This window comes from Bos javanicus, chromosome 2, assembly GCF_032452875.1.
Source record: "Bos javanicus breed banteng chromosome 2, ARS-OSU_banteng_1.0, whole genome shotgun sequence".
NCBI classification, from domain to species: Eukaryota; Metazoa; Chordata; class Mammalia; order Artiodactyla; family Bovidae; genus Bos; species Bos javanicus.
In genome coordinates this window covers 91,333,213-91,358,050 of record NC_083869.1, presented here as the reverse complement: position 1 = coordinate 91,358,050, position 24,838 = coordinate 91,333,213, and the positions used below count along the sequence as shown (strand labels likewise).

Here is a 24,838-nt window from a genome sequence, read left to right as displayed (position 1 = left end):
TTTCTTCTGCTTCGGTTAGGTCCATACCATTCCTGTCCTTTATTGTGCACATCTTTGCATGAAAAGTTCCTTTGGTATCTCTATTTTTTTTTCTTTTTTGAAAAGATCTCTAGTCTTTCCCATTCTATTGTTTTCCTCTATTTCTTTGCATTGATCAGTGAGGAAGACTTTCTTATCTCTCCTCGCTATTCTGTGGAACTCTGCATTCAAATGGGTATATCTCTCCTTTCCTGCTTTGCCTTTTACTTCTCTTCTTTTCTCAGCGATTTGTAAGGCCTTGTCAGACAACCATTTCACCTTTTTGCATTTCTTTTTCTTGGGGATGGTTTGATCACTGCCTCCTGTACAATGTCATGAACCTCTGTCCATAGTTCTTCAGGGACTCTGTCTATCAGATCTAATCCCTGGAATCTATTTGTCACTTCCACTGTATAATTTTAAGGGATTTGATTTAGGTTATACCCGAATGGTCTAGTGGTTTTCCCTACTTTCTTCAACTTAAGTCTGAATTTGGCAATAAGGAGTTCATGAGCTGAGCCACAGTCAGATCCCAGTCTTGTTTTTGCTGACTGTATGGAACTTCTCCATCTTTGGCTGCAAAGAATATAATCAATCTGATTTCGGTGTTGACCATCTGGTGATGTCCATGTGTAGAGTCTTCTCTTGTGTTGTTGGAAGAGGCTGTTTGCTATGACCGGTGCATTCTCTTGGAAGAACTCTATTAGCCTTTGCCCTGCTTCATTCTGTACTCCAAGGCCAAATCTGCCTGTTACTCCAGGTGTTTCTTGACTTCATACTTTTGCATTCCAGTCCCCGATAATGAAAAGGAGATCATTTTGGGGTGTTAGTTCTACAAGGTGTTGTAAGTCTTCATAGAACAATTCCCTTGAGCTTCTGTAGCATTATTGGTCAGGGCATAAACTTGGATTGCTGTGATATTGAATGGCTTGCCTTAGAAACAAACAGAGATCATTCTGTCATTTTTGCGATTGCGTCTAATAACTGCATTTTGGACTCTGGCTTACTATGATGGCTACTCTATTTCTTCTAAGGGATTCTTGCCCACCGTAGTAAATATATTGGTCATCTGAGTTAAATTCACCCATTCCAGTCCATTTTAGTTCACTGATTACTAAAGTGTCGATGTTCACTCTTGCCATCTCCTGTTTGACCACTTCCAATTTGCCTTAATTCATGGTCAGTTTTCATTCCAATCCCAAAGAAAGGCAATGCAAAGAATACTCAAACTACTGCATAATTGCCCTCATCACACACGTTGGCAAATTAATGCTCAAAATTCTATAAGCCAGGCTTCAATGGTACGTGAACTGTGAACTTCCAGATGTTTAAGCTGGATTTAGAAAAGGCAGAGGAACCAGAGACCAAATTGCCAACATCCGCTGGATCATGGAAAAAGCAAGAGAGTTCCAGAAAAACATCTATTTCTGCTTTATTGACTATGTCAAAGTCTTTGACTGTGTGGATCACAACAAACTGTGGAAACTTCTTGAAGAGACGGGAATACCAGACCACCTGACCTGCCTCCTGAGAAATCTGTATGCAGGTCAAGAAGCAACAGAGAAAACTGGACAGGGAACAAGAGACTGGCTCCAAATCGGGAAAGGAGTATGTCAAGCCTGTATATTGTCACCCTGCTTATTTACCTTATATGCAGAGTACATCATGAGAAATGCAGGACTGGATAAAGCACAACCTGGAACAAAGACTGCAGGGAGAAATATCAATAACCTCAGATATGCAAATGACACCACCATTATGACAAAAAGTGAAGAAGAATTAAAGAGACTCTTGATGAAAGTGAAAGAGGAGAGTGAAAAGTTGGCTTAAAACTAAACATTCAGAAAAGTAAGATGATGGCATCTGGTCCCAGCACTTCATGGCAGATAGATGGGGAAACAGTAGAAACAGTGAAAGACTTTATTTTTTGGACTCCAAAATCACTGCAGATGGTGACTGCAGCCATGAAATTAAAAGAAGCTTGTCCCTTGGAAGAAAAGTTGTGACCAACCTAGATAGCATATTAAAAAGCAGAGACATTACTTTGCCAACAAAGGTCTGTCTAGTCAAAGCTATGGTTTTTCCAGTAGTCATGTATGCATGTGAGAGTTGGATTATAAAGAAAGCTGAGTGCTGAAGAATTGATGCTTTTGAACTGTGGTATTCGAGAATACTGTTCAGAGTCCCCTGGACAGCAAGGAGATCCAACCAGTCCGTCCTAAAGGAAGTCAGTCCTGGATGTTTTTTGGAAGGACTGATGCTGAAGCAGAAACTCCAATACTTTGGGCACCCGATGTAAAAAACTGACTAATTTGAAAAACCCTGATGCTGGGAAAGATTGAAAGTGGGATGAGAAGGGTACGACAGAGGATGAGATGGTTGGATGTCATCACCAACTCAATGGACATGAGTTTGAGTAAACTCTGGGAGTTGGTGATGGACAGGAAGGCCTGGCGTGCTGCTGTCCATGGGATGGCAAAGAATCGGATACGACTGAGCGACTGAACTGAACTGATGGACCTAACATTCCAGGTTCCCATGCAATATTGCTCTTTACAGCATCAGACTTTACTTCCATCACCAGTCACATCCACAACTGGGTGTTGTTTTTGCTTTGCCTCTGTCACTTCATTCTTTCTGGTACATATTAGATACTCAAAAAGTACTTTTAGAATGATTGAGAATAAAATAATTTCTTCACATATAGTGACTTTTTCCCAAGTTATGTCTAAAGTTCTAAATTGCTTATACTTCAAAGCAATTGTTTAATGGTCATGTTTAACAGTCAGGTTTTAACACTGTCTAAAGTTAACATTATCAGATTAAAGCTTAACTGGCTTTAAAAACTATTTGAGAATGCTGAGATTGTGATATGACATGTATTGCTAAAATAAGGATTTCAAAGCTCAACTAAATTTAACATTTACGTGTTACTTTTAAATTTTATCTTATGATTTAAAACACTATAAATGTGTGAAACAGAATATTATTACTGAAAGACATTATAAAAGTCTTTCATTGGTGTACATTTTTCATCCTCAGTCAAAGCAATGACTACTCAGTAGTCCTATTCTACCTAAAACTGACTATGTTGGTCTTATATATTGCTGCTGTGAATATAATTGGTAAAATCACTACCAAGCAACTCTCCAACTCTCCAACAACTGCCAGCATTTAAAAAGAACACAATACTTGCCCTAACAATCTAATTTCAAGGAATTTATTCCATTAATATAGAAATAGCTACAGTGTTATTAGCTGCAGCTTCATAAATAATAATGAAGAATACTTCTCAGTGCCTACAGTTCATTGTTGGAGGGCTAAGTAAACGATAATTCATCTACAAGTGGAATATTACATGGCTATTAAAATGGAACCAGGAAACTAATATAATGTTATATGTCAATTATATTTCAATTTTTAAAATCAATTGATCAGTTAATAAAAAGAAGGAATCAGCTCATTTATACACAGCCATGGTGCCAGCTTTGAGACATATTGAGAATGAATAAAAAAACATAGAGTAAAACACCATGGTGCTACAATATAATGAGGGAACTATAATTAATATCCTGTGATAAACTACAGTGGAAAAGAAAATGAAAACGAGTAATTACATATATAACTGAATCACTGTGTTGTATAGCAGAAACTAACACATTATAAATCAATTATACCTAAATTTAAAACAATTTTTAAGTGTATATAGTAGTATATGTCTCTACAATCACACTAGTATGAAACAATAGTTTTGAGCAAATAACCACATTAGGCATTCAGAATGGAAATATATCCATGTGAATTTATAGAAGAAAAGAAGGTATGCTACTACCGAAATTTAAGGAAAGAAAATATTAGTGATCTTCAACATTTATGAGGGAAAAGTGAGAGAGAGATATAATAGGCATATATACAGAATATCTTTGAAAAGTTACTCAAGACACTGGTAAGAGTTGTTGCCTTCAAGTGGGACATGCAGGGTAAGAGGAAACAGATTTCACTGTATAGTTTCCGGCACAGCTTAAACATAATAAAAACATGTACATGTGCATATTAACTATTCAAATATAAGTACTTAATAAAAAATAAAAGAAATATGAAGCTTACCGGGCTGGACAAGTGGCTTTGTAGAGCTGACAAGACCTATTTTCCAGCTCACCAATTTTTTTTAACTGGAAACCTTTTCTCCTTGGCCCATATTGACACTCCATTACGACAGCTCTACTCCCTGTGGGCCAAAACCAACTATTGATATTAATTCAAGTATCCATCTGCTCTGGGTGCTAGATTAAAAACTACTTGGTAGTAGCAGTGACAAAATCTATACTTCCAATTACACAATCTTAAGGAAAGAAAATATCAGTCCTACTGAGATATACAAACCCATAAATATAAAAGTTTATTATAATATTTACCAATCGTATCAAATTATGTAAGGAAATCAGCAAACACCACATCCACTGAATGTCAACTGATATTTACATACACATAATTTTAATAATAAAATTACTTTGTAAGTAAAAATTAGCAAATGCTACATTTGTTAACAAATATGAAAGTCTTTTATATTTTTATTTCCTTTTATAATTGATTTCCTTATTTCTATTTGAGCTGTTCAAATCATGTGATTACCAACCTCTAAGATGACCCTCAATGATCCTGGCTCCTGGTACTCATGTCCTTGGTAATTCCATCCCTGTGGGCATGAGCTATACTTATTAACTTACTTCTAATGACTATGGTAGAAGTCATCAGTCAGTTCAGTCGATCAGTCATGCTCAAATCTTTGTGACCCCATGGACTGCAGCATACCAGGCTTCCCTGTCCTTCATCAACTCCCAGAGCTTGCTCAAACTGAAGTCCATCAAGTCGGTGATGCCATCCAACCATCTCATCCCCTGTCATCCCCTTCTCCTTCCACCTTCAATCTTTCCCAGCATCAGGGTCTTTTCCAATGAATTAGTTCTTTGCATCAGGTGGCCAAAGTATTAAGAGTTTCAGCTTCAGCATCAGTCCTTTCAATCAATATTCAGGACTGATTTCCTTTAGGATGGACAGGTTTTACTACTTGTACCCCAAGGGACTCTCAAGAGTTTTCTCCAACATCACGGTTCAAAAGCATCAATTCTTCAGTGCTCAGGACAGTGCAGTTCAGTTTAGTCACTCAGTCATGTCTGACTCTTTCCAACCCCATGACTGCAGCACGCCAGGCCTCCCGGTTCATCACCAACTCCTGGAATTTACTTAAACTCATGTCCATTGAGTTGGTGATGCCATCCAACCATCTCATCCTCTGTCATCCGCTTCTCCTCTCACTTTCAATCTTTCCCAGCCTCAGGGTCTTTTCAAATGAGTCGGTTCTTTGCATCAGGTGGCCAAAGTATTGGAGTTTCAGCTTCAACATCAGTTCTTCCAATGAATATGCAGGACTGACTTCCTTTAGGATGGACTGGTTGGATCTCCTTGCAGTCCAAGGGACTCTCAAGTCTTCTCCAACACCACAGTTCAAAAGCTCAATTCTTTGGTGCTCAGCTTTCTTTAGAATCTAACTATCACATCCATATGTGACTCCTGGAAAAACCATAGCTTTGACTAGACAGACCTTTGTTGGCAAAATAATGTCTCTGCTTTTTAATATGCTATCTAGGTTGGTCACAACTTTTCTTCCAAGGAGCAAGCGTCTTTTAATTTCGTGGCTGCAGTCACCATCTGCAGTAATATTGAGCCCCCCAAAATAAAGTCTCTCACTGTTTCCACTGTTTCCCCATCTATTTGCCATGAAGTGCTGGGACCAGATGCCATGATCTTACTTTTCTGAATAATGAGTTTTAAGCCAGCCTTTACACTCTCCTCTTTCACTTTCATTAAGAGGCTCTTTAGCTCTTCCCCCCTTTCTGCCATAAGGGTATTGTCATCTGCATATCTGAGGCTATTGATATTTCTCCCAACAATCTTGATTTCAGTTTGTGCTTCATCCAGTCCAACATTTCTCATTATGTACTCTGCATTTAAGTTTAATAAGCAGGGTAACAATATAACAGCCTCGACGTACTCCTTTCCCAATTTGGAACCAGTCTGTTGTTGAATGTTCACTTCTAACTGTTGCTTCTTAACCTGCATACAGATTTCTCAGGAGACAGGTCAGATGGTCTGGTATCCCATCTCTTCAAGAATTTTCCACAGTTTGTTGTGATCCACATAGTCAAAGGCTTTGGCATAGTCAATAAAGCAGAAGTACATGTTTTTCTGAAACTCTCGCTTTTTCAATAATACAACGGATGCTAGCAATTTGATCTCTAGTTCTTCTGCCTTTTGTAAATCAAGCTTGAACATCTGGAAGTTCATGGTAAACGTACTGTTGAAGCCTGGCTTGGAGAATTTTGAGCATTACTTTGCTAGCCTTTGAGATGGGTACAACTGTGCGATAGTTTGAGTATTCTTTGGCATTGCCTGTCTTTGGGATTGGAATGAAAACTGACCTTTTCCAGTCCTGCTGAGTTTTCCAAATTTGCTGGCATGTTGAGTGCAGCATTTTCACAGCATCATCTTTTAGGATTTGAAATAGCTTAACGGAAATTCCATCACCTCTACTAGCTTTGTTTGTAGTGATGCTTCCTAAGGCCCACTAGACTTCTCATTCTAGGATGTCTGGCTCTAGGTGGGTGATCACACCATCGTGATTATCTGGGTCGTGAAGATCTGTTTTGTACAGTTCTTCTGTGTATTCTTGCCATTTCTTAATATCTTCTGCTTCTGTTAGGTCCATACCATTTCTGTCCTTTATTGTGCCCATCTTTGCATGAAATGTTGCCTTTGAATCTCTAATCTTCTTGAAGAGATGTCTAGTCTTTCCCATTCTATTGTTTTCCTCTATTTCTTTGCATTGATCACTAAGGAAGGCTTCTTATCTCTCCCTGCTATTCTTTGGTACTCTGCATTTAAATAGTGTATCTTTCCTTTTGTCCTTGCTTTTTGTTTGTCTTCTTTTCTCCATTATCTGTAAGGCCTGGTCAAACAACCATTTTGCCTTTTTGCATTTCTTTTTCTTGGGGATGGTCTTGATCCCTGCCTCCTGTACAATGTCATGAACCTCCATCCCTAGTTCTTCAGGGACTCTGTCTATCAGAGCTAATCCCTGGAATCTATTTGTCACTTCTACTGTATAATCGTAAGTGATTTGATTTAGGTCATACCTGAATGGTCTAGTGGTTTTCCCTACTTTCTTTAAGTCTGAATTTGGCAATAAGGAGTTCATGATCTGAGCCACAGTCAGGGCCTGGTCTTGTTTTCACTGACTATATGGAGGTTCTCCATCTTTTGCTGCAAAGAATATAATCAATCTTATTTTGGTATTGACCATCTGGTGTGTCCATTTGTAGATTCCCTGGTGGCTCAGATGGCAAAAGTGACAGGATTTATTTTTGATATTAAGTTATAAGAAGACTATGACTTCCATCTTAAGATACTTTCTTAGTCAATTGCTCTCTCTGGGTGAAATCAGATGTCATATGGTGAGGCAGCTCTGTGAGAAGGCCCACCCAACAAGAAAGAAGCCTGCCAACAGCCACAGGAGTCAGCTTGGAAGCAGATCCACCCCCAGACAAGCCCAAAGATGACTGTGCTCCAGCCAACACCTTAATTGCATTCTTGTGAGAGAACTTGCAGCAGAACCTCCTTGCTAAGCTGCTCCTGCATTTCTGATCCACAGAAACTGTGAAACAGTAAATGTTTGTTGTTTTCACCCACCACATTTGGGGTAATTTGTTACACTGCAATATATAATACAAATAAGTAGATGTGAAAACTATACAATTTAAGATGCTAAGTTGAATATCCTAATCTATGTAGGGTACAGTAAACCTTGCAAATAAAAGCCAAACACACCAATCATGAGTAAAAATGTTGATAAAAATGATACTAACTTCTTCTAAGTAATGGTAAAAGGAAAATCAGCTTGAGAAACTATTTTATAATACATAAAACAAAGAATTAATATGCAGAATATAAAGAACCATAAATAATTTTTTTAAAATAAAAACTAACTACCAAACAGAAAAATGGGCAAAGACTATGAACAGGCAATTCAGAAAGAAAAAAAAGGTTATTAAATAAACAAATAAGAAGATGCTCAAATGCACTAGTAAGCAGGGAAATGCAAATTAAAACAACAGTAAAATACTCTCACCCTCCTCAAATTGACAAAAATAAAAATCTGACAATACTCTAAAACAACTGAATCTACTGATCAGTCTTAAAGTTAAAAATGCTATATAGGTAGCAATAACAAGTATACAGCACACCTATGAAGTATTCTTCCAAAATACTTTAATGAAGATTAAATCTTCATTTAATCAAACTCCTAGATCTAACAGTTTATAGGAAATACAGGAGATTAAAGAACATGTTAAAAAAAACACCTGAGACAGAAGCAGCAAAATCTTGAGTATGGCAAACGCTACAGAACAAACTACCCAGAGGAAAAGAGAGAAATTTTTAGATGAGAAGAAACTTAACCAAATTTAATCTGTGAACCTGGTTCGCATGTGAATTTGAACGAACCTCTGAAAAAAAATTATGAGCTAAGTGGAAACATGCGAACATTGGACAGTTGATGATATTAAGAAATTGCTGTTAATTCTTTTAAAGTGCAATAATGGAATTGTTGTTACATTTATATATATAAAGAATCCTTATATTTCAGATACATACTTTAGTATATATTATATACCTTAGTAATTATAGATGAAATAATATGTGGAATTTCCTGTGAAATCATCTTTGAGAATGAAGAAGTAGATAGGGATATAAATGACACAAGACTGACCACATGCTGATACTTGTCAGAGCTGGATGATGGATACATGGAGTTATGAGATTTCATACATTATCACCTCTACTTTGATGTCCATATGAAAATTCCCATAATATAAAGACGTTTTTAAATCTGACAATGCTAAATCATAGAACAAATGTGGGAAAGGGAAATTTTCATACATTGCTGAAAGGACTAAAAATTAATACAGGTTGTCAATCCCTCATGTAAGATTTTGAAATTTAAAAAGCAGAGAAAACAAAATTGTTTGGAATACATTTGGCTGTAAAACCTGGTGTGAACTTCATGGGGCTATTTATAGTCTTTATTTATTCCTTTTACTGTAACTATATTTGAGCATGTAATATTGCCTATAGAATACTTGCTGGGAGCATTCTATAATATTATCATATTACAGTCCAAAAAATTTAGAATTCTGAAATACATCTGGAAAAAAAATTTCGAGAAGGGATTTGGACCTGAACTATCATCTCAGAGAGCAACTTGTGATAATCTTGCGAAGACAAAGTGAGCATACTTCACATACTTCACAACTTCTTTAATGCACACAAAACTAAAAAACTAGTTTGGATTTCTGACCCACAGAAATTGTGTTTCAAACTAATATTCTAGAAAACTACTCACACTTTTGAACAGAAAATATATATTTTGGAGGTTAGACTATCAAATTCTTTGTAATATTGAAAAGTTGGAGACAACATAAATGATCATTAGTAGAAAAATAACTACAGTTTGGTCACATGCTGAAAAGACCAAATTTAAGCAACAGTTTATTATGTAATAGTCCATATTATATGATATTAAATTATATAATAATGAAATAGAATTAACCAGAATCTGTAAGTATCAATATAGATAGATTTTCAAAATGAGTGTGTCAAAAGTTTACTTAATAATGTCTATATTTTACTATTTACGTATACTTTAAAATATTTAGAATAATAAAAAATATTATAAATACAAATATGTATGATGAAGTACAAAAATACACACCATATTCATAGAGTAGCTGCCTGAGGAGAGTTAAGAAGGGATTAGACAATAGGGAGGGAATATATGTATACCTATGGCTGATTCATATTGATGTTTCACAGAATACAACAAAATTCTATAAAACAATAATCCTTCAATTAAAAAATATATTAATTAAAACAAAAAAAAAGGGATTAGAACTAAGCAGGAGAATAAAACCTATGCAGAAGGGGTTACGTTTATCTCATCTTCCTCTAAGGAGTTCTCTTTACCCTCAGAGGTCCAAGATGAGTCTACAACTCTTTGTGTAGAATTGCTGACCCCACATAGTTTTGAAACAAATAACTTATTCTTAGGTTCTTTGTGGTCTGACTAGTCCTAGGATGACACTTTGGGACTTGCTTGAAACTCTACTACTTTAGTAAGTACTAGCACAGTGTTTGAGAATGCTGTAACACACCTGATGTTAGAATATCAGAATTCTATATCATAATTCCAAATTGTATACCAATCCTATACAGTATCCCCAGAGTTATTAAGCTATATAAAACAAACAGTGATTTTTTTTTTTCCCCACAAGACAAATCAAGACAGAAGGAAAGAATATCTGGATTGGATGGGGGGGGGGAAATCCAACTACAATAGCTTCACATATTTAAAATAATAAAACTGCTCTATGGCTTAATTTTTATTAAATAGATCTACCTTGAATTTAATTATTTTTTACTTCTCATTTTTCAGTATAAAATATTATTTATTTACCCTAACATACTAAAATATAATTTTACAACATAAAATAATTGGTTGTATTTACTGTAAGTTTTCTTTTCAGTTTAATACACATTTTCACCAATTAACAGTCAGTTGTCATCTACCAAAATAAAAATGTATCACCTTAGGAAAACCACATTTTCACAATGGATCATGGCTGCTGCTGAACTTTTAAAAATAAATCTTTACTAAAGTACCTGCATTGACAAATGGGATTCCATCATATGGGACATACTGGGATTTCCACATCAATCGCGTAGCTGGCTTGGCTGGGCTCGGAGACTGGCGGGTTCCCCAAACACTCTGTGTTTGCTGCTTGTGAAATGTTAGGACGCTTTCCAATTCAGTCTCACTTACACAGTAGCCACGGTATGAATCTCCAATTTTCTGCATGTAGAAATTCAGTAACAAAATTATCAACAATTGTGCTTCATTGTACAAGAAATTTAATAAGGTGGTTGCCTAAGATGAAAGACTCATAATCTTGCAAAAGAGAATGTTATTTCTGCCCTCAGGTCAATGGTGTCTATTACAACCAGTAGGTCTGAGCTGAATTCAAACATCATCATCAAAAAGATATTTTGTAGTAGTTTGTTAGAGTATAATGCCAAACTCACTGCCAAAGTATCTTTATTAAAACCTTGTTTGAGAGAATTAATACTTAGTGAAAATAGCTTGAAGAACATATTGTGTATTGACTCTTCCAAATAAAATTCTATCCCCGGATCCAACTAGATCAACATAAAATTAGCCACAAAGTACTGGTTCCCTGTGGGGCTTCTTCTACTGAAATAGATTTTTTTTTAATGTATTTATTCATTTATTTATTGGCTGCAAGGCATGTAGGATCTTAGTTTCCTGACCAGGAATCCAATCCATGCTCTCTGCAGTGGAAGCATGGAGTCTTAACCACTGGACCATCAGGGAAGTTCCTGAAATAAGATTTTGATATGATGAATGAATCTATTTGAAAACCTATGAAAATTGTGATCATTATCTCTTATAAAAAATGATGTCAAAGAATTTGCTTATTATATCAATATTCTATTAATGAAGATCTTCCTCTGAGAGAAATTCTGGCCTAGTATCAAAAATAGTTACGGTTTTCTTTTATCTTACGGAAATTAACATAATTGCTTTTACCTAACATATACAGACCTTAGTAACTAACTAGGTTTCCCCTTTTGAAATGTAGATACTTAGATTACAGATGTGTGCGCATGTAAACACACACATATAATTCATTAAGATAAACATTCTTACTTTCAATTCATACTTCCATTCTTGTTTTTCTTTATTCTTCAGCTCCCATTTTAACTTCTACCTTGCTAATTTATTTTTAAGCATTTTTGTAAGCTGTCTTAAATTCTCCCTGAAACAAGGCAAGTATAAATATATCATATAAATAAATTGATAGTATCTATCTTGTATCTCTCAACTAAGAAAAAAGCTTTCTCTATACCAATAGACTTCTCTATACCAATTGGACTTCCCTGGTGGCTCAGATGGTAAAGCATCTGCCTACAATGCAGGAGACCTGGGTTCAATCCCTGGGTCAGAAAGATCTCCTGGAGAAGGAAATGGCAACCCACTCCAGTATTCTTGCCTAGAAAATCCCATTGACGGAAGAACCTGGTACTCCATGGGGCTGCAAAGAGTCGGACATGACTGAGCAACTTCACTTTTTTTCTTTCTTTCTTTATACCAACAGAGAATTTTTTTTAAACTGTGATCTCTTAAACTGAAATGCATTTAGATCTAGAACTGACTCCATGTAATGGCAACCCATTCCAGTACTCTTGCCTGGAAAACCCCACGGACGAAGGAGCCTGGCAAGCTACAGTCCATGGGGTTGCAAAAAGTCAGACAGGACTGAGCAACTTCACTTTCATGTTTCTCCCTTATAGGGAATAAGAGCAGAAATGTGGAATAGGGATCTTGTTGATCCTAATTAGACTAAATATTTCACCTGGCAAGAATACAGTTAACAAAAGTAAGGTATGAACATACTGTTGTACGTACACTCTGAGCCGTAATAAAAAGAGATAATCTAATGCCAAACAATACATTATCTATTATTTCCCTTAAAAATAATGAAAATGCCTGTGCTTATGAATTTTCTTCTAGCCTAGATAGTTCTTCATCAAAATATCCCCTACAAATAAAAGTAGGGACATAAAGTCTAGCTATGACATGTTTTTACAAATAAAATAGAGTATATAATGTTGTCAGTGAAAGGAAAAATTCAGAACTACAATGTAGTCAAACCCATATCAGGAGATAAAAGTTTAATTCAGTATTGAAATTTTTCCAACTAATAAATTTTGGTCAAATCTAAAAAATGCCTATAAGAAAAACATCATTAAATAGAAACTCAAAAAAGTAAAAAGGACTAGGAAACAGTATTTTAAAGCAAAATGCATAAAATATTTCTTCAGTCATTAACCAAAAATGTTTTTCACTATTGATACAGCTTGAAGAAAAAAAAAAGAATCCTTCACTGAGCTAATTCAGGCTGTTAAACAGTTTCAACTAATTTCTTGCAAGATATATGATGTTAGATAAGCTACACAATGTACCATGGTATAAAATGAAGTAATTTGGCCCTTTAATTGCCAATGCTTTAATGTCCATAGCATTTAATGAAGTTTATAATAATGATTTTTAAAACTTTCATCAGGACCTCTTTGGTGGCACAGTGGATAAGAATCCACTTGCCAATGCAGGGGACACGGGTTCGATTCCTAGTCTGAGAGGATTCCACGTGCCATGGAACAATTAAGCCTGTGCACAACTACTGAGCCCTCGCTCTAGAGCCCATGAACTGCAACTACTGAGACCCCATGTGCCGAGAGCCTATGCTCCACCAGTAAAGCCACTGCAACGAGAAGCCCGCACACAGCACTGAGGAGTGCCCCACTTGCTGCAACTAGAAAAAACCTGCACAGAAATCAATGAAGACCCAGCACAGCCAAAAATATATAAATTTCATGGTTGACAAATCATTGTGTTTTTTTAAAAAAACAACAACAACAAAACCCTTCATCAAAGAACAAGAATAGTAACTTTAGGAAGAAACCATTGAAAAACCATGACTAGCAAAAAGGTGAGGGGAAAAAAAATCTTACTGTCTATACATACATATAAGTATGTAACTTAGAAAAGCAAAAACAATGATAATGTCCTAACAAACGTAATACATCGTTTGACTTCATGATAAGAAATTTCCTCAACATGTTAAAACCGATGTAATGCTTTTCCTTCTCGTATTTTAAGAATGTTTAAAACAATGAAGCATTTTAATAATTAAATACTAATTATCATGTATGGTTTATATGTAGAAAACCATGATCCCTTCCCTCAAAAAGTATACAGTCTAAATGTTATGTAATAATGAATAACCCAAGATAGCAAATAATTAAGAATGGTTATGGTAATCATTTTCAAAGAATTTTAAGAGAGAAATAGGCAAAAAATAACTATTAGAATATTTCAGAAAAGAAATATAGGACTTGCACTGGGATTTGAAGAATAGTAGTTAGAAAGGTAAGTAGAAGAAAAAAAATAACATTAGGAAATGGATATAAAAACAATTGAAGGGGGTATAAAGGAAGATTCTGAAGTGCTAGTATAAAGTAAGAAGACTGGGCTAATACAAATGAAAGTTAAATTGGAGAAAAGTAAGAAATAAAATAGGACAAGATTAAGTGATATCAGATTATGAATGATCTTGAAAGCTAGTAACAAGTGGCTAAATGATGTGGAAAAAATAACACTGAGCTTACTGGGCAGTGAGAAAAGATAATGAAAGTAGTATGTAAAGATAAGTAGTTTTAGGGACTTCTCTAGTGGTACAGTGGTTAAGATTTCACCTTCTAATGCAGAGAGTGTGGATTCAATCCCCTGGTCAGGGAACTAAGACCCCACATGCTGCTGCTGCTGCTAAGTCATGTCAGTAGTGTCAACTCTGTGCAACCCCATAGACGGCAGCCCACCAGGCTCCCCCGTCCCTGGGATTCTCCAGGCAAGAACACTGGAGTGGGTTGCCATTTCCTTCTCCAATGCATGAAAGTGAAAAGTGAAAGTGAAGTGGCTCAGTCGTATCCGACTTTTAGGACTTCATGGACTGCAGCCCACCAGGCTCCTCCATCCATGGGATTTTCCAGGCAAGAGTACTGGAGTGGGGTGCCATTGCCTTCTCCACACATGACTCATGGCCAAAAAGCCAAAACATACAAAACAGAAGCCATATTGTAACAAATTCATTGAAGACTTTAAAAATGGCCCACATCAAAAAAAAAAAAAGATTGGTAGTTTTAGAAAACCACACAGTAAGGACTAGAAATGGAAGATTCAAAGAGATTTAATGGGAAGGCTGTTACTATAACTGAGTTCAAGATTATAAAAAGCTGTGGAAGAGGCTCTTTTTAAACCACTTTAAAGGAAAAACTAAAAATATCAGGTGATTATCTAAATATGGGAAAAATAAATTAATCGAAAACTTTATATCTAAGAAAATGGTATTTGTCATTATACAGACAAGAAATTTAGGAAGTAGAGCTAGTTATGGTATGTTAGATAATTTCTGTTTAGGATATGGTGAATTTGAGGTAAAGTTCAAGTAAAGCTTCAAGTAAGTAGCTGGAGATCTGGGACAAAAGCAAGGGAAGAATTAAAGAACTGGTCATAGAGAATTGGGATCATTTTTATAAAAGTGAGAATTTAAAGTCAACAAAGTTGGGAAGCTCTTCAAGGGATAAGAAGTAGAGAAACAAGATAAGGTCAAACAGTGAACCTTGAAGAATTTCCACTGAGAATATGAAAACAAATAAGTGCAGGCAAAGAAAGAGAAGGAATGATTAAAAGACTAAACATAAAGAAACATGAAGTTTCATGGAAGACAAGGAAAAGATTGTAAGAGAAGAAATGAAAATGAAGAATGAAGGGATTTATATGATCTCTGCTTTAACAGATCTTATAATCCCTAAGGAATAAAATAATAGATGAGGAGCACAAACATAAAATATTACAGACACAGCCTCTATTAGTTATACTCAAAAGTAGACAATGAATTATAGTTATAATCAACTAAGTCAATCTACATAAGGATTACTTTTTTTTTTTTTTTTAAGGATTACTTTTTAACTCACCTCACAGCTCCTAAGACGGCAGGCCCATATAGGTGTGTTAGAAGAAAGTGGCTGGAGTGGAGCCAAAAGAGGTTCTTCAAGTATCCTGGGATAGGTAAGAATATATATTAATATATATTACCAGGTACACAGACACACAGAGCATTCAGTTGCTTTTTCCTCTTGCCAGTCAAAGACAATACTGAAGTCATCAAGGAGAAACTGTAATGATGAAAGATTATTCTGATGGCTGTAACTATGCTTTTTTTCAATCATCAGTATTTTATCAATTGCTAACAAATTCAGCTGCTTTATATGTCTTTCTCAGAGCTTATTTTGTATTCTTATACATTTTTCATTTCACAAAAAATGGGCTAATAAACCATCTTCAAGTGACTTATTAATAGTAACACGATATTATGTCTAAGATTAAATGTCACTTAACTTGTTAACTTTAAAATATTTTCATAGAACAATTAAAATATAAATACAAAACCCATGTCTATATTTCCCTAAATTATTATAAAGAGTGTTATTTTATGGCAAAAATAAAAGCTGAAATAGATATGAACAAAAAACATTTTAAACAATTTACTACAGAGGTGATAAAATGTGATGCATAAAATGTGATGAACCATTAAAAATTATAGGGCCTAGAATAGATATTTCTTTACTTTAAAAACTCTATTAATGCTAGATGTTTTCAGGTTTCTTCAAAGATAACAAGCAAGCGTCACTGAGGTAAAGTAGCACTTTGATCTTTTACAGCTTCTAAAGTAGTTTTCTTGTTGCCAAGATGCTATCAAAATGATTTAAAGATGTACTTGATGATGACTTGTTTCATTTCTTGCATTTCTGATCTTCTCTATAGGCAGCCAGCTGTAAATGTGATATCGTAAAAAGTGATTTCCATGGTGATATACAAAGATGAGCTCCTCCTTCCCACTGACTCACCTGGTCACTGTCTTTTTGGGCAATGTGAGGGATGCCTGTGGATGAAGAACGTAACTACTGTTACTGTCTGCTAGAGCATCCACTCTTACAGCTGGTAAGTTTCTGTCACTCGGTTTCTCTTCAGAGACATCTTAACAAGAGAAAGAACAAAGCAACATTAATACCTTAAAAGACGATGAGAATGTAACTAACTGAAACTAATATATTTGAAACAGGAAAGGGAAGATATGCTCTGAAGCTAAAGATAATAAAACTTATAATACTTTACTGATAATTTCTCTGATAAACTTGCTTTTAAACTGTAAAACTGATTATTGAAGCTTTATAATTAAGTTTTGGAACTTATATTGAACAGCTAGGATATAAAAATGGCAGAAGTAACATATTAAAAGAACCTCAATATAACAAGAAAATGTAAAACTAACTCCTTTTTGTTTCTATATCATGTTTATGTTTTCTGAAAACTATGTTTTTTCTCTTAAGTTTTAACAACTGCTATCAAAGACACAGAATCATAACACTAAATTAAGAATATCTACCCTAAATCATTATCTAAGAAAAAAATCACAACAGTGTAGCTATGATGTTAGAAAAGAGATTCAAATAGATGGAAAAGGAAAGAAAGCAAAAGGAAGAGAACTAATAGGGATAATAGGGATATTAAATAGGTAAAGAAAGAATAAAATAAATAAGGAGCATGATTCTTTCGGAATCTGAAGGAACAAAGTAAAGAAGAAGAGAGCAAAGAGGACATGAGAAGAATATTTTACAAATGAATGTCATATGCCTAACAACAATATTGATAAAAATACAAATATAAAAATGTCTCCAGTAGCTATTAGCACTATGTTCTTGTTATTATTGCTGTTATTATTACTGTTATTAAAGTTAAGAAGAATTTATTTTATGCTCACTGGTCATTTGGGAGGAAGCAAGAGTCAACCAGCTTCATAGAATTCCAAAATGAAATAGACAGCTAACCTAGACAGGAGTTGAAAAATGAACTTGAAATTTATTTGGGCTAAGAAACTTTTTCTAATCATTCAGTTCACAATCTTACCCAAAGAAATCCACTTTAGCACTGACTTTCATGGGGTGATTTTCTGAAATATACATTTGTTCTTTAAAACATTCTTAAATCCCTTATATCCCATAATTACTCACCTTGAGGACTATTCTCATCCACAAGTGGTCCCTGAGGTATAATCACTTGTGTCATTCCTGTCTGGGGAGATGGAATTACACGCAGCACCTGTCCATTTTCTGATGGGCTGGCAACAATCATCTTGGAAGCATTTTAAAAAAATCAAGTGCATAAGTCTATAATGATTCAACAGAATCACTACTTAGAAAACTGTTAGACATGCCTACCTCAACAATGGATACTATCATTTCCCTCACTTAATAGATGAAAACACAAGGTACATAACATTTTATTTCCCCCCAAAGTCTCTCAGTCGATAAACGGTAAAACTAGGATTCAAAACAGGTAGTCTGACCCTATGTTCTATGATCTTAATCATTGCATGGGTATGAAGTCTAATTACTTAGTAACCTGAACACGTCTCTGACTGGATTAAAGATAATTTACTTTTTTCTACTTACTGTATTATCCACACGTTTGACCTATTTGTGTGATAATCACTAGTCTCATAGTTTAATTTTCATTTAAAAACAGTAACTTGTAAAACGTTTAGTTAAACAGGATTTTTATGTCTCCGCATTTTTTATATGCTGTCTTGATCCATAAAGAATAATAGACTGCCCCCAAAGTCTGAAAACATACAGAAATTGTATATTTATTATTTCCTTTGTTTTTTTCTCAGTTTAGCAAATGAATTCATTGCCTCAAATTTAGAGGAATGTAAACTGAGAAAGCATGTAAGCTGAAGAAAAACATTTTGAGCCTATGATTTAAAATATAACTAAAATATTATTTAAAAATAAGTTTATCCTTTATTTCCAGACTTTCTAGACACCTTATAAACTTTATTACCTAAAAAACTACTAACAGTTTTACTGCTTTACCCAAAAACCCCTGTCTTCAGTTTTCCCTAAGGCAGGAAAGTCTCCTTAAGCATTCCAACCTACTTTGTCAAGTCTCACTTTTGGTATGTAAAACATGGAAACATTACTAATGGCCTGATAGAGACAGTATTCTTACTCGAGGGTCATTTGAAAACCTTTACATTTGGGGGGGGGCAACAAACCTAAACCCCAACAAAATAGAATGCCTTAAGTACAATCATAAACATTTCCCAGAAATTCAGATTAGGAATTCTCTCCTTCCCCCAATGTTTATCATGTTTGTTGAGCTAAACATATCTTGCCATACCTCTTATCACCTCAGCATGAAAAAAAACCTGTAAACCCTGATGATGACAACTGCTTTTCATTTGTTGAGTTCATTCTAGTGGCAGGACTTTCCTTAATCTTCATGAACTATATACATTTTATACATGAGGAAATAGTTACACAGAGGCTACAAAACCCATGCAAGGTAACAGAGAGCTATATATACAGTTCTGAGCTGAAATTCAAACCCAAGCAGCCCTACTCCTTTTAACCACTACTCTGTACTGCCTTAGTCTTCTACCCATAATCGCAAGTGTACTATGTTGCATCCCAATACCTGATGATGCTACTTAACCTAAAAAAAAGACAAAAAGAAAACAATACAAAAACCCTGCTGGACTTTAAAAGGCAATAATAATAATAGTTTTAAATTCTTTCCATATAAATGAGATTAAATATATGTGAAAAATATTTCATTCATTCTTATAAAAGTGTTGTGGTTATTTTTAAATCCAAATATATATATATATATATAATAAAGTTATAATTTATTCAACCATATGGAAATTTCATAATTAAGAATAATTTATGAAATATCCTCTTAATTTTGAAACTGTTTCTCAACAGTGAAAAAGAATCTCCTCTATTTTCTGTTTTCTTACCTTATTCCACCTGGTACCTTAAAAACTATTTTCAATTCCTATAATTTGTCAATGGTGATGATAACATTACTGCTTCTATTACCAAAAAAGTAATCATCTTTAATCTTTGCTATGAAAACAAACATAGTTTTGAAGAGTCATCTGCTGCAATACATTCTATTTGAGGCCCACCACAAATAGGCTTCCCTGGTGGCTCAGATGATAAAGCGCCCGCCTGCAATGTGGGAGACCCGGGTTCGATCCCTGGGTTGGGAAGATCCCCTGGAGAAGGAAATGGCAACCCACTCCAGTATTCTTGCCTGGAGAATCCCATGGACAGAGGACCCTGATAGGCTACAGTCCATGGGGTTGCAAAGAGTCGGACACGACTGAGCAACTTCACTTCACTCCACAAAAATTATCAGAAAATCTTGGCTAATGAGTAGTTTTATATTTACTGGGCTCTTTGTGTACAATATTTCTAGTAAATAAAAAACATCATCCCTGATTCATTCTAAAACCTCCTTCCATCCATAGGAGATTCACCCACTACAGAAACTTTGCTAGTTCACTGATAGCTTAAAAAAAAGTCATTTCTTACAAAAAGCTCTACTTGTTGGGAGGTACTGACAATGGGGAAAGCTATCTATGCATATATGAAGGTAGGGGGCATATGGGAGGGAAATCTGTATTTTCTGCTCAATTTTACAGTGAACCTAAAACTGATCTTAAAATTAAAAGTCTATTAAAATAAACAATAAAAATTAAAAATCTCCACCAAGTTTCCCAGAATATCACCAGCTTCTGATCTTTGGTTCTTTGGAGAAAGTAACTAGTTACATTCCATTTGTTGCTTACATTTAATTTCCAAGTTCCTGACGTGTTTCCTTATTTCACAACTTCAAATAACTCTCTATATCACCTCCTACCCCAAACAGTGTAAAAATCACCTTTATAATTACTGCAGATAGGAAATTTAATACAATTACAGAGAGAATGAAACCTCCAACTTTTTTCAGACCCAGATAAATAAATAATTTTAACATGCTTTTTAGGAAAGTTACCATGTGTAAAATGAGCACCCTTCATACATTCAGACTCTTGTATCCTTCCATTAGAAAATACAGACTTTCTAAACGTTCTGATAGAAACTAGAATAAATTTCAAATATCAAGGGAAATTACAGAAGCATTTCATTCTGAACATGAAATATTAAAATGGATCTGTTCACATCTAAATTATTTGTTGTTTATTAATCTCTGCTGGTGATACAGTATGGTTACAGAAGCTTACCCTTACTTTGCATTTCTTTTTTTTTCCTTACTTTGCATTTCAGTCCTGAAGCCCAGAAAATGTTGAGCTTGAACATAACACAAAAAAGTTGTCTACAATTAGCCCCCTCTCAGTCAATAACTCTCAACCCGAAAATTTAACTGGATTAAAAGGGAGCCAAAGGACATAGATTAACTCTAGAATGCTCTAGACTAGAAACAAAAACAAAGACTAATTTTGGGTTATTATAAATGGTTGCCTGAAAGTGAAAGTGAAGCAGCTCAGTCGTGTCCAACTCTTTGCGACCCCATGGACTGTAGCCCACCAGGCTCCTCTGTCCATGGGATTCTCCAGGCAAGAACACTGCAGTGGGTTGCCACTTCTTTCTCCAGGGGATCTTCCCAACCCAGGGATTGAACCCAGGTCTCCCACATTGCAGGCAGACGCTTTAACCTCTCACCCAAATGGTTGCCTACTTAAACATAGTTGATATTTGAAGTTAAGATTTTAAAAGTAATTTTTATTATTGAATTAAAATTCACTGTAGGAAAATTTGAAAAAACAACCAAAACATATATATTATTGTTCATATTATTGCTAATATAAGTATATTATTAATCAGAGAGCAATTTAGAAGTTTTTCTCAATTTTATTTCAATCAAAACCATCTTTCACCTCTATTACTCAACTTATGAACTTGGTCATAAATACTTCTGGCTAACAATTTAAAGCACCATTTTCAATTTTATACATTGTTATTCACATGACATCTACATATTGACCTACAAAATCAATAAGGGTATGTCTAAATTCCATCATTTCATTGGTACTTTCATCGCTTTCTTTTTCTTCAAGAAAGCACACCAGCATGTGGCATGCAAATCAGTAAATGAGATACTGATAGAGCAAATAACCTTGAGTTCAGCTAAAGGCATAAACAAAAAATAAATGTAAGTTATATGTAAGCTCTGGCACGTTAGCACTAGTGACCAATTACGTTACATTTCCAACTGCTCTCAAAGCACAAGTTTGCCTAGACAAGGTGGTAGCTGTGTCTATTGGTTTGAAGTACTATTTGTGGTTCTGAAAGGAAATAATCTATTACGTTTTATTTCTGATTGCACGACACAGCATGCATTAGTTCCCCAACCAGGGATCAAACCTGAGCCCATAGCAAAGAAAGCATGGAATGTTAGCCACTGGACCAGCAGAGAATTCCTAGGAAATCTTTTAAAATCCTTACATAACTTAAAAATGAGTATCATAGAGACAGTGTATTCAAAGGAATGTAAATCAATAGTGTCAAGAAATTAAGATCATCAAGTTAGACTAATACATTTTGCCAAACAGCAGAAAATTGGTTATTTTAAAAACCTACTCACCATTTGTGCGTTAGAATCCCCCAATGACTGAAGCTCATATTGAACAGGTTGCCCATTTTGGTCCACTAGATGGAATTGCTCTGCAGAGAGGGTCTGTGCCTGAGTCAGGGGCCCTGGTATATTCTGAGATGTGAGTGAACCGTCCTCTTCAGGAGTAGTAACGGGTAAAACTCTAGGCGAACCATCTTGTCCAAAAGAAGGCTCACTGGAGTCCATATAGGTTAGATGCTTTTGCAAACAAAAAAGTCACTTGAGTGTTTGTAAAATATGTCACAATTTTTTAAAACAGAGAATGTTTATGATAAAAAAATGGAAACATTCATTTTTCAGTTCATTATTCACTTTACTTTTTGTAAGGGTTATCAATTCAGACTGATCTAGACAGAAGTTGTTAAGTGAAACTGTTGAGTTTTATTATTATTTTACTGCAAATTGTTCACTGGAATACAACGTGAAATGATGAAACATAATTCAACATGCAGATTTTTCTTTATACATAAATCTTCATGAATATATCACTTTCTTAAGTTCTATAATATAAAATTAAATAAATGATAGGATTATGGAAAATTAAATGTTAAAATTCTTGAATATATTAAATATAACACTATTTGTTTTCCCTTTGAATGAAAAAAAGTTCCCAGTTGAATCCCTACTTCAAATACCTGAGAATCTGTTTTTGACTCTTCAGAATCATTATGGTTGACTTTTAATGAATCAACAGACTGTTCCATGCTGATATCATATTCAATTCCATTTTATTCTGTTGTTTAACAGCTGAAAGAGTTTAAATGCCTGATCAAATAAAATACATAATATTTTTATAGAATGTTGGTCTTAAATAAATTCCTCATCTCTCTGTATTACCCCACACAACTCAGGTTAAGTAATTTATACCCTATAAGATTAAGAAAATAAATTTGTTAAATGATTTGCAAAGGCACCAGAGTAAATTCAAGGCAGAGCAAAGATTAATGTTATGTACTTTACTCACCCTATCCTTAATTATACATATGTACTGGTTTATTCTGGAGAAGGAAATGGCAGCCCACTCCAGTATTCTTGCCTGGGAAATCTCATGGACGGAGGAGCCTGGTGGGCTGTAGTCCATGGGGTTGCAAAGAGTCGGGCACGACTGAACAACTAAAACACTGGTTTATTAAGATTGTTGCTACGTGACAGACACTGTTGTTACATGCTTTCAGACACTTCTAAAATTCTCATTTTACAAAGATTTACTCTAAATGAAAATGTTTAATTTTATGAGATGTGCCATATGATAGCATTACAGAATTTTAAAAGACATTTTGGTGCAGATGGAGATTATATACATACAACTCTTACCATAACATACAACCATACCACTTAACACTGGAATGACAAGCTTTGAAAAGGAAGAAATATGTATTCCAAAAAGATTAGGTCTAGTACAGTGGTTTTCAACAGGTGGTGATTTTGCCCCTACATATACCTCCAACATCCCCTTACTCCCTGGGGATATTGCTAAATCACTGTATGTAAAACAATAAACTTTGACCCTTACTTCATATCAAAGATTAACCTGAAATGTATCATATACTATAAAACTATAAAACTTCTAGACAAAAGCAGTAGAGAAAATCTTTTTGACTTTGGGTTTAGCAGAGATATCTTAAACAGGACACAAAAAGCATGAAATATAAAAGATAAAAGTCTACAAATTGGACTTTTTAAAAGACAGTGTTCTGTAGTCAAATGGTCTGGGTCTGAATTTCAGCTTTATACCTAAATTAGTTAACTACTATGAGATTTAGTTTTTTTTAAAGTGATGAAATTTGCTCATTACAGATCAGAATATATTTGCAGAACATACACCTGGAAAAAACTTTTTCTGTATTCGAACTCTGTAAAGAACTGCTTTGGCTCAGTTATAAGACAACAACCCAATCAACAGTAGGCAAAATATTTGAAGGACACTTCACTAAAGAAGCCACAAAACTATAGCTGCTGCTAAGTCGCTTCAGTCGTGGCTGACTCTGTGCGACCCCACAGACAGCAGCCCACCAGGGCTCCCCCGTCCCTGGGATTCTCCAGGCAAGAACACTGAAGTGGGTCGCCATTTCCTTCTCCAATGCATGAAAGTGAAAAGTGAAAGTGAAGTCACTCAGTCGTGTCAGACTCTTAGCGATCCCATGGATTGCAGCCTACCAGGCTCCTCCGTCCATGGGATTTTCCAGGCAAGAGTACTGGAGTGGGGTAAAACTATAGCTAGAGCAAGACAAATGCTGTATGACCTCTCTCACATGTGGAATCTTAAACAAATGCAAGCTCACAGATACAGAGAACAGACTAGTGGCTGCCACAGGCAAGGGGGTTGGCAGTGGGAGATATGGATGAAGGGGGTTTAAAAAAAAAAAAAAGGAAGAAAATTCCCTGGCAGTCCAGTGGTTAGGACTCAGTGCTTTCACTGCCAGGCCTGGGGTTCGATCCCTGGTTGGGGAACTAAGATCCCGTATGCCATGTGGTGCAGCCAAAAAAATAAAAACAAACATTTCTAAAAAAAAGTCTTATATTTAAAAAGCAATCAGAGTG

General features: G+C 35.2%; 1 protein-coding gene across 11 annotated transcripts in view; it reads right to left on the bottom strand.

Annotated features, from left to right (window-relative positions):
* The window catches only part of CARF (calcium responsive transcription factor), a 54,918-nt gene that overhangs the window by 19,631 nt on the left and 10,449 nt on the right, over positions 1–24,838 (bottom strand). For 5 of the 11 annotated variants that reach the window (XR_009729838.1, XM_061381932.1, XM_061381983.1 and 2 more), the window contains 7 exons: positions 22,933–23,044; positions 22,268–22,495; positions 17,842–17,962; positions 16,678–16,807; positions 15,745–15,829; positions 10,792–10,981; positions 4,126–4,246 (listed from right to left, as the gene is read on the bottom strand). Coding sequence is in view for 10 of the 11 variants with exons in the window: in XM_061381932.1 (XP_061237916.1) it covers positions 4,126–4,246; positions 10,792–10,981; positions 15,745–15,829; positions 16,678–16,807; positions 17,842–17,962; positions 22,268–22,495; positions 22,933–23,001 (944 nt within the window). In the remaining variant the exon portion in view is untranslated. Of the gene's footprint in view, positions 1–4,125; positions 4,264–10,791; positions 10,982–15,744; positions 15,830–16,677; positions 16,808–17,591; positions 17,659–17,841; positions 17,998–22,267; positions 22,496–22,932; positions 23,063–24,838 lie in introns of those variants that run through there. The other 6 variants (XM_061381943.1, XM_061381967.1, XM_061381990.1 and 3 more) reach the window with 5 other exon arrangements.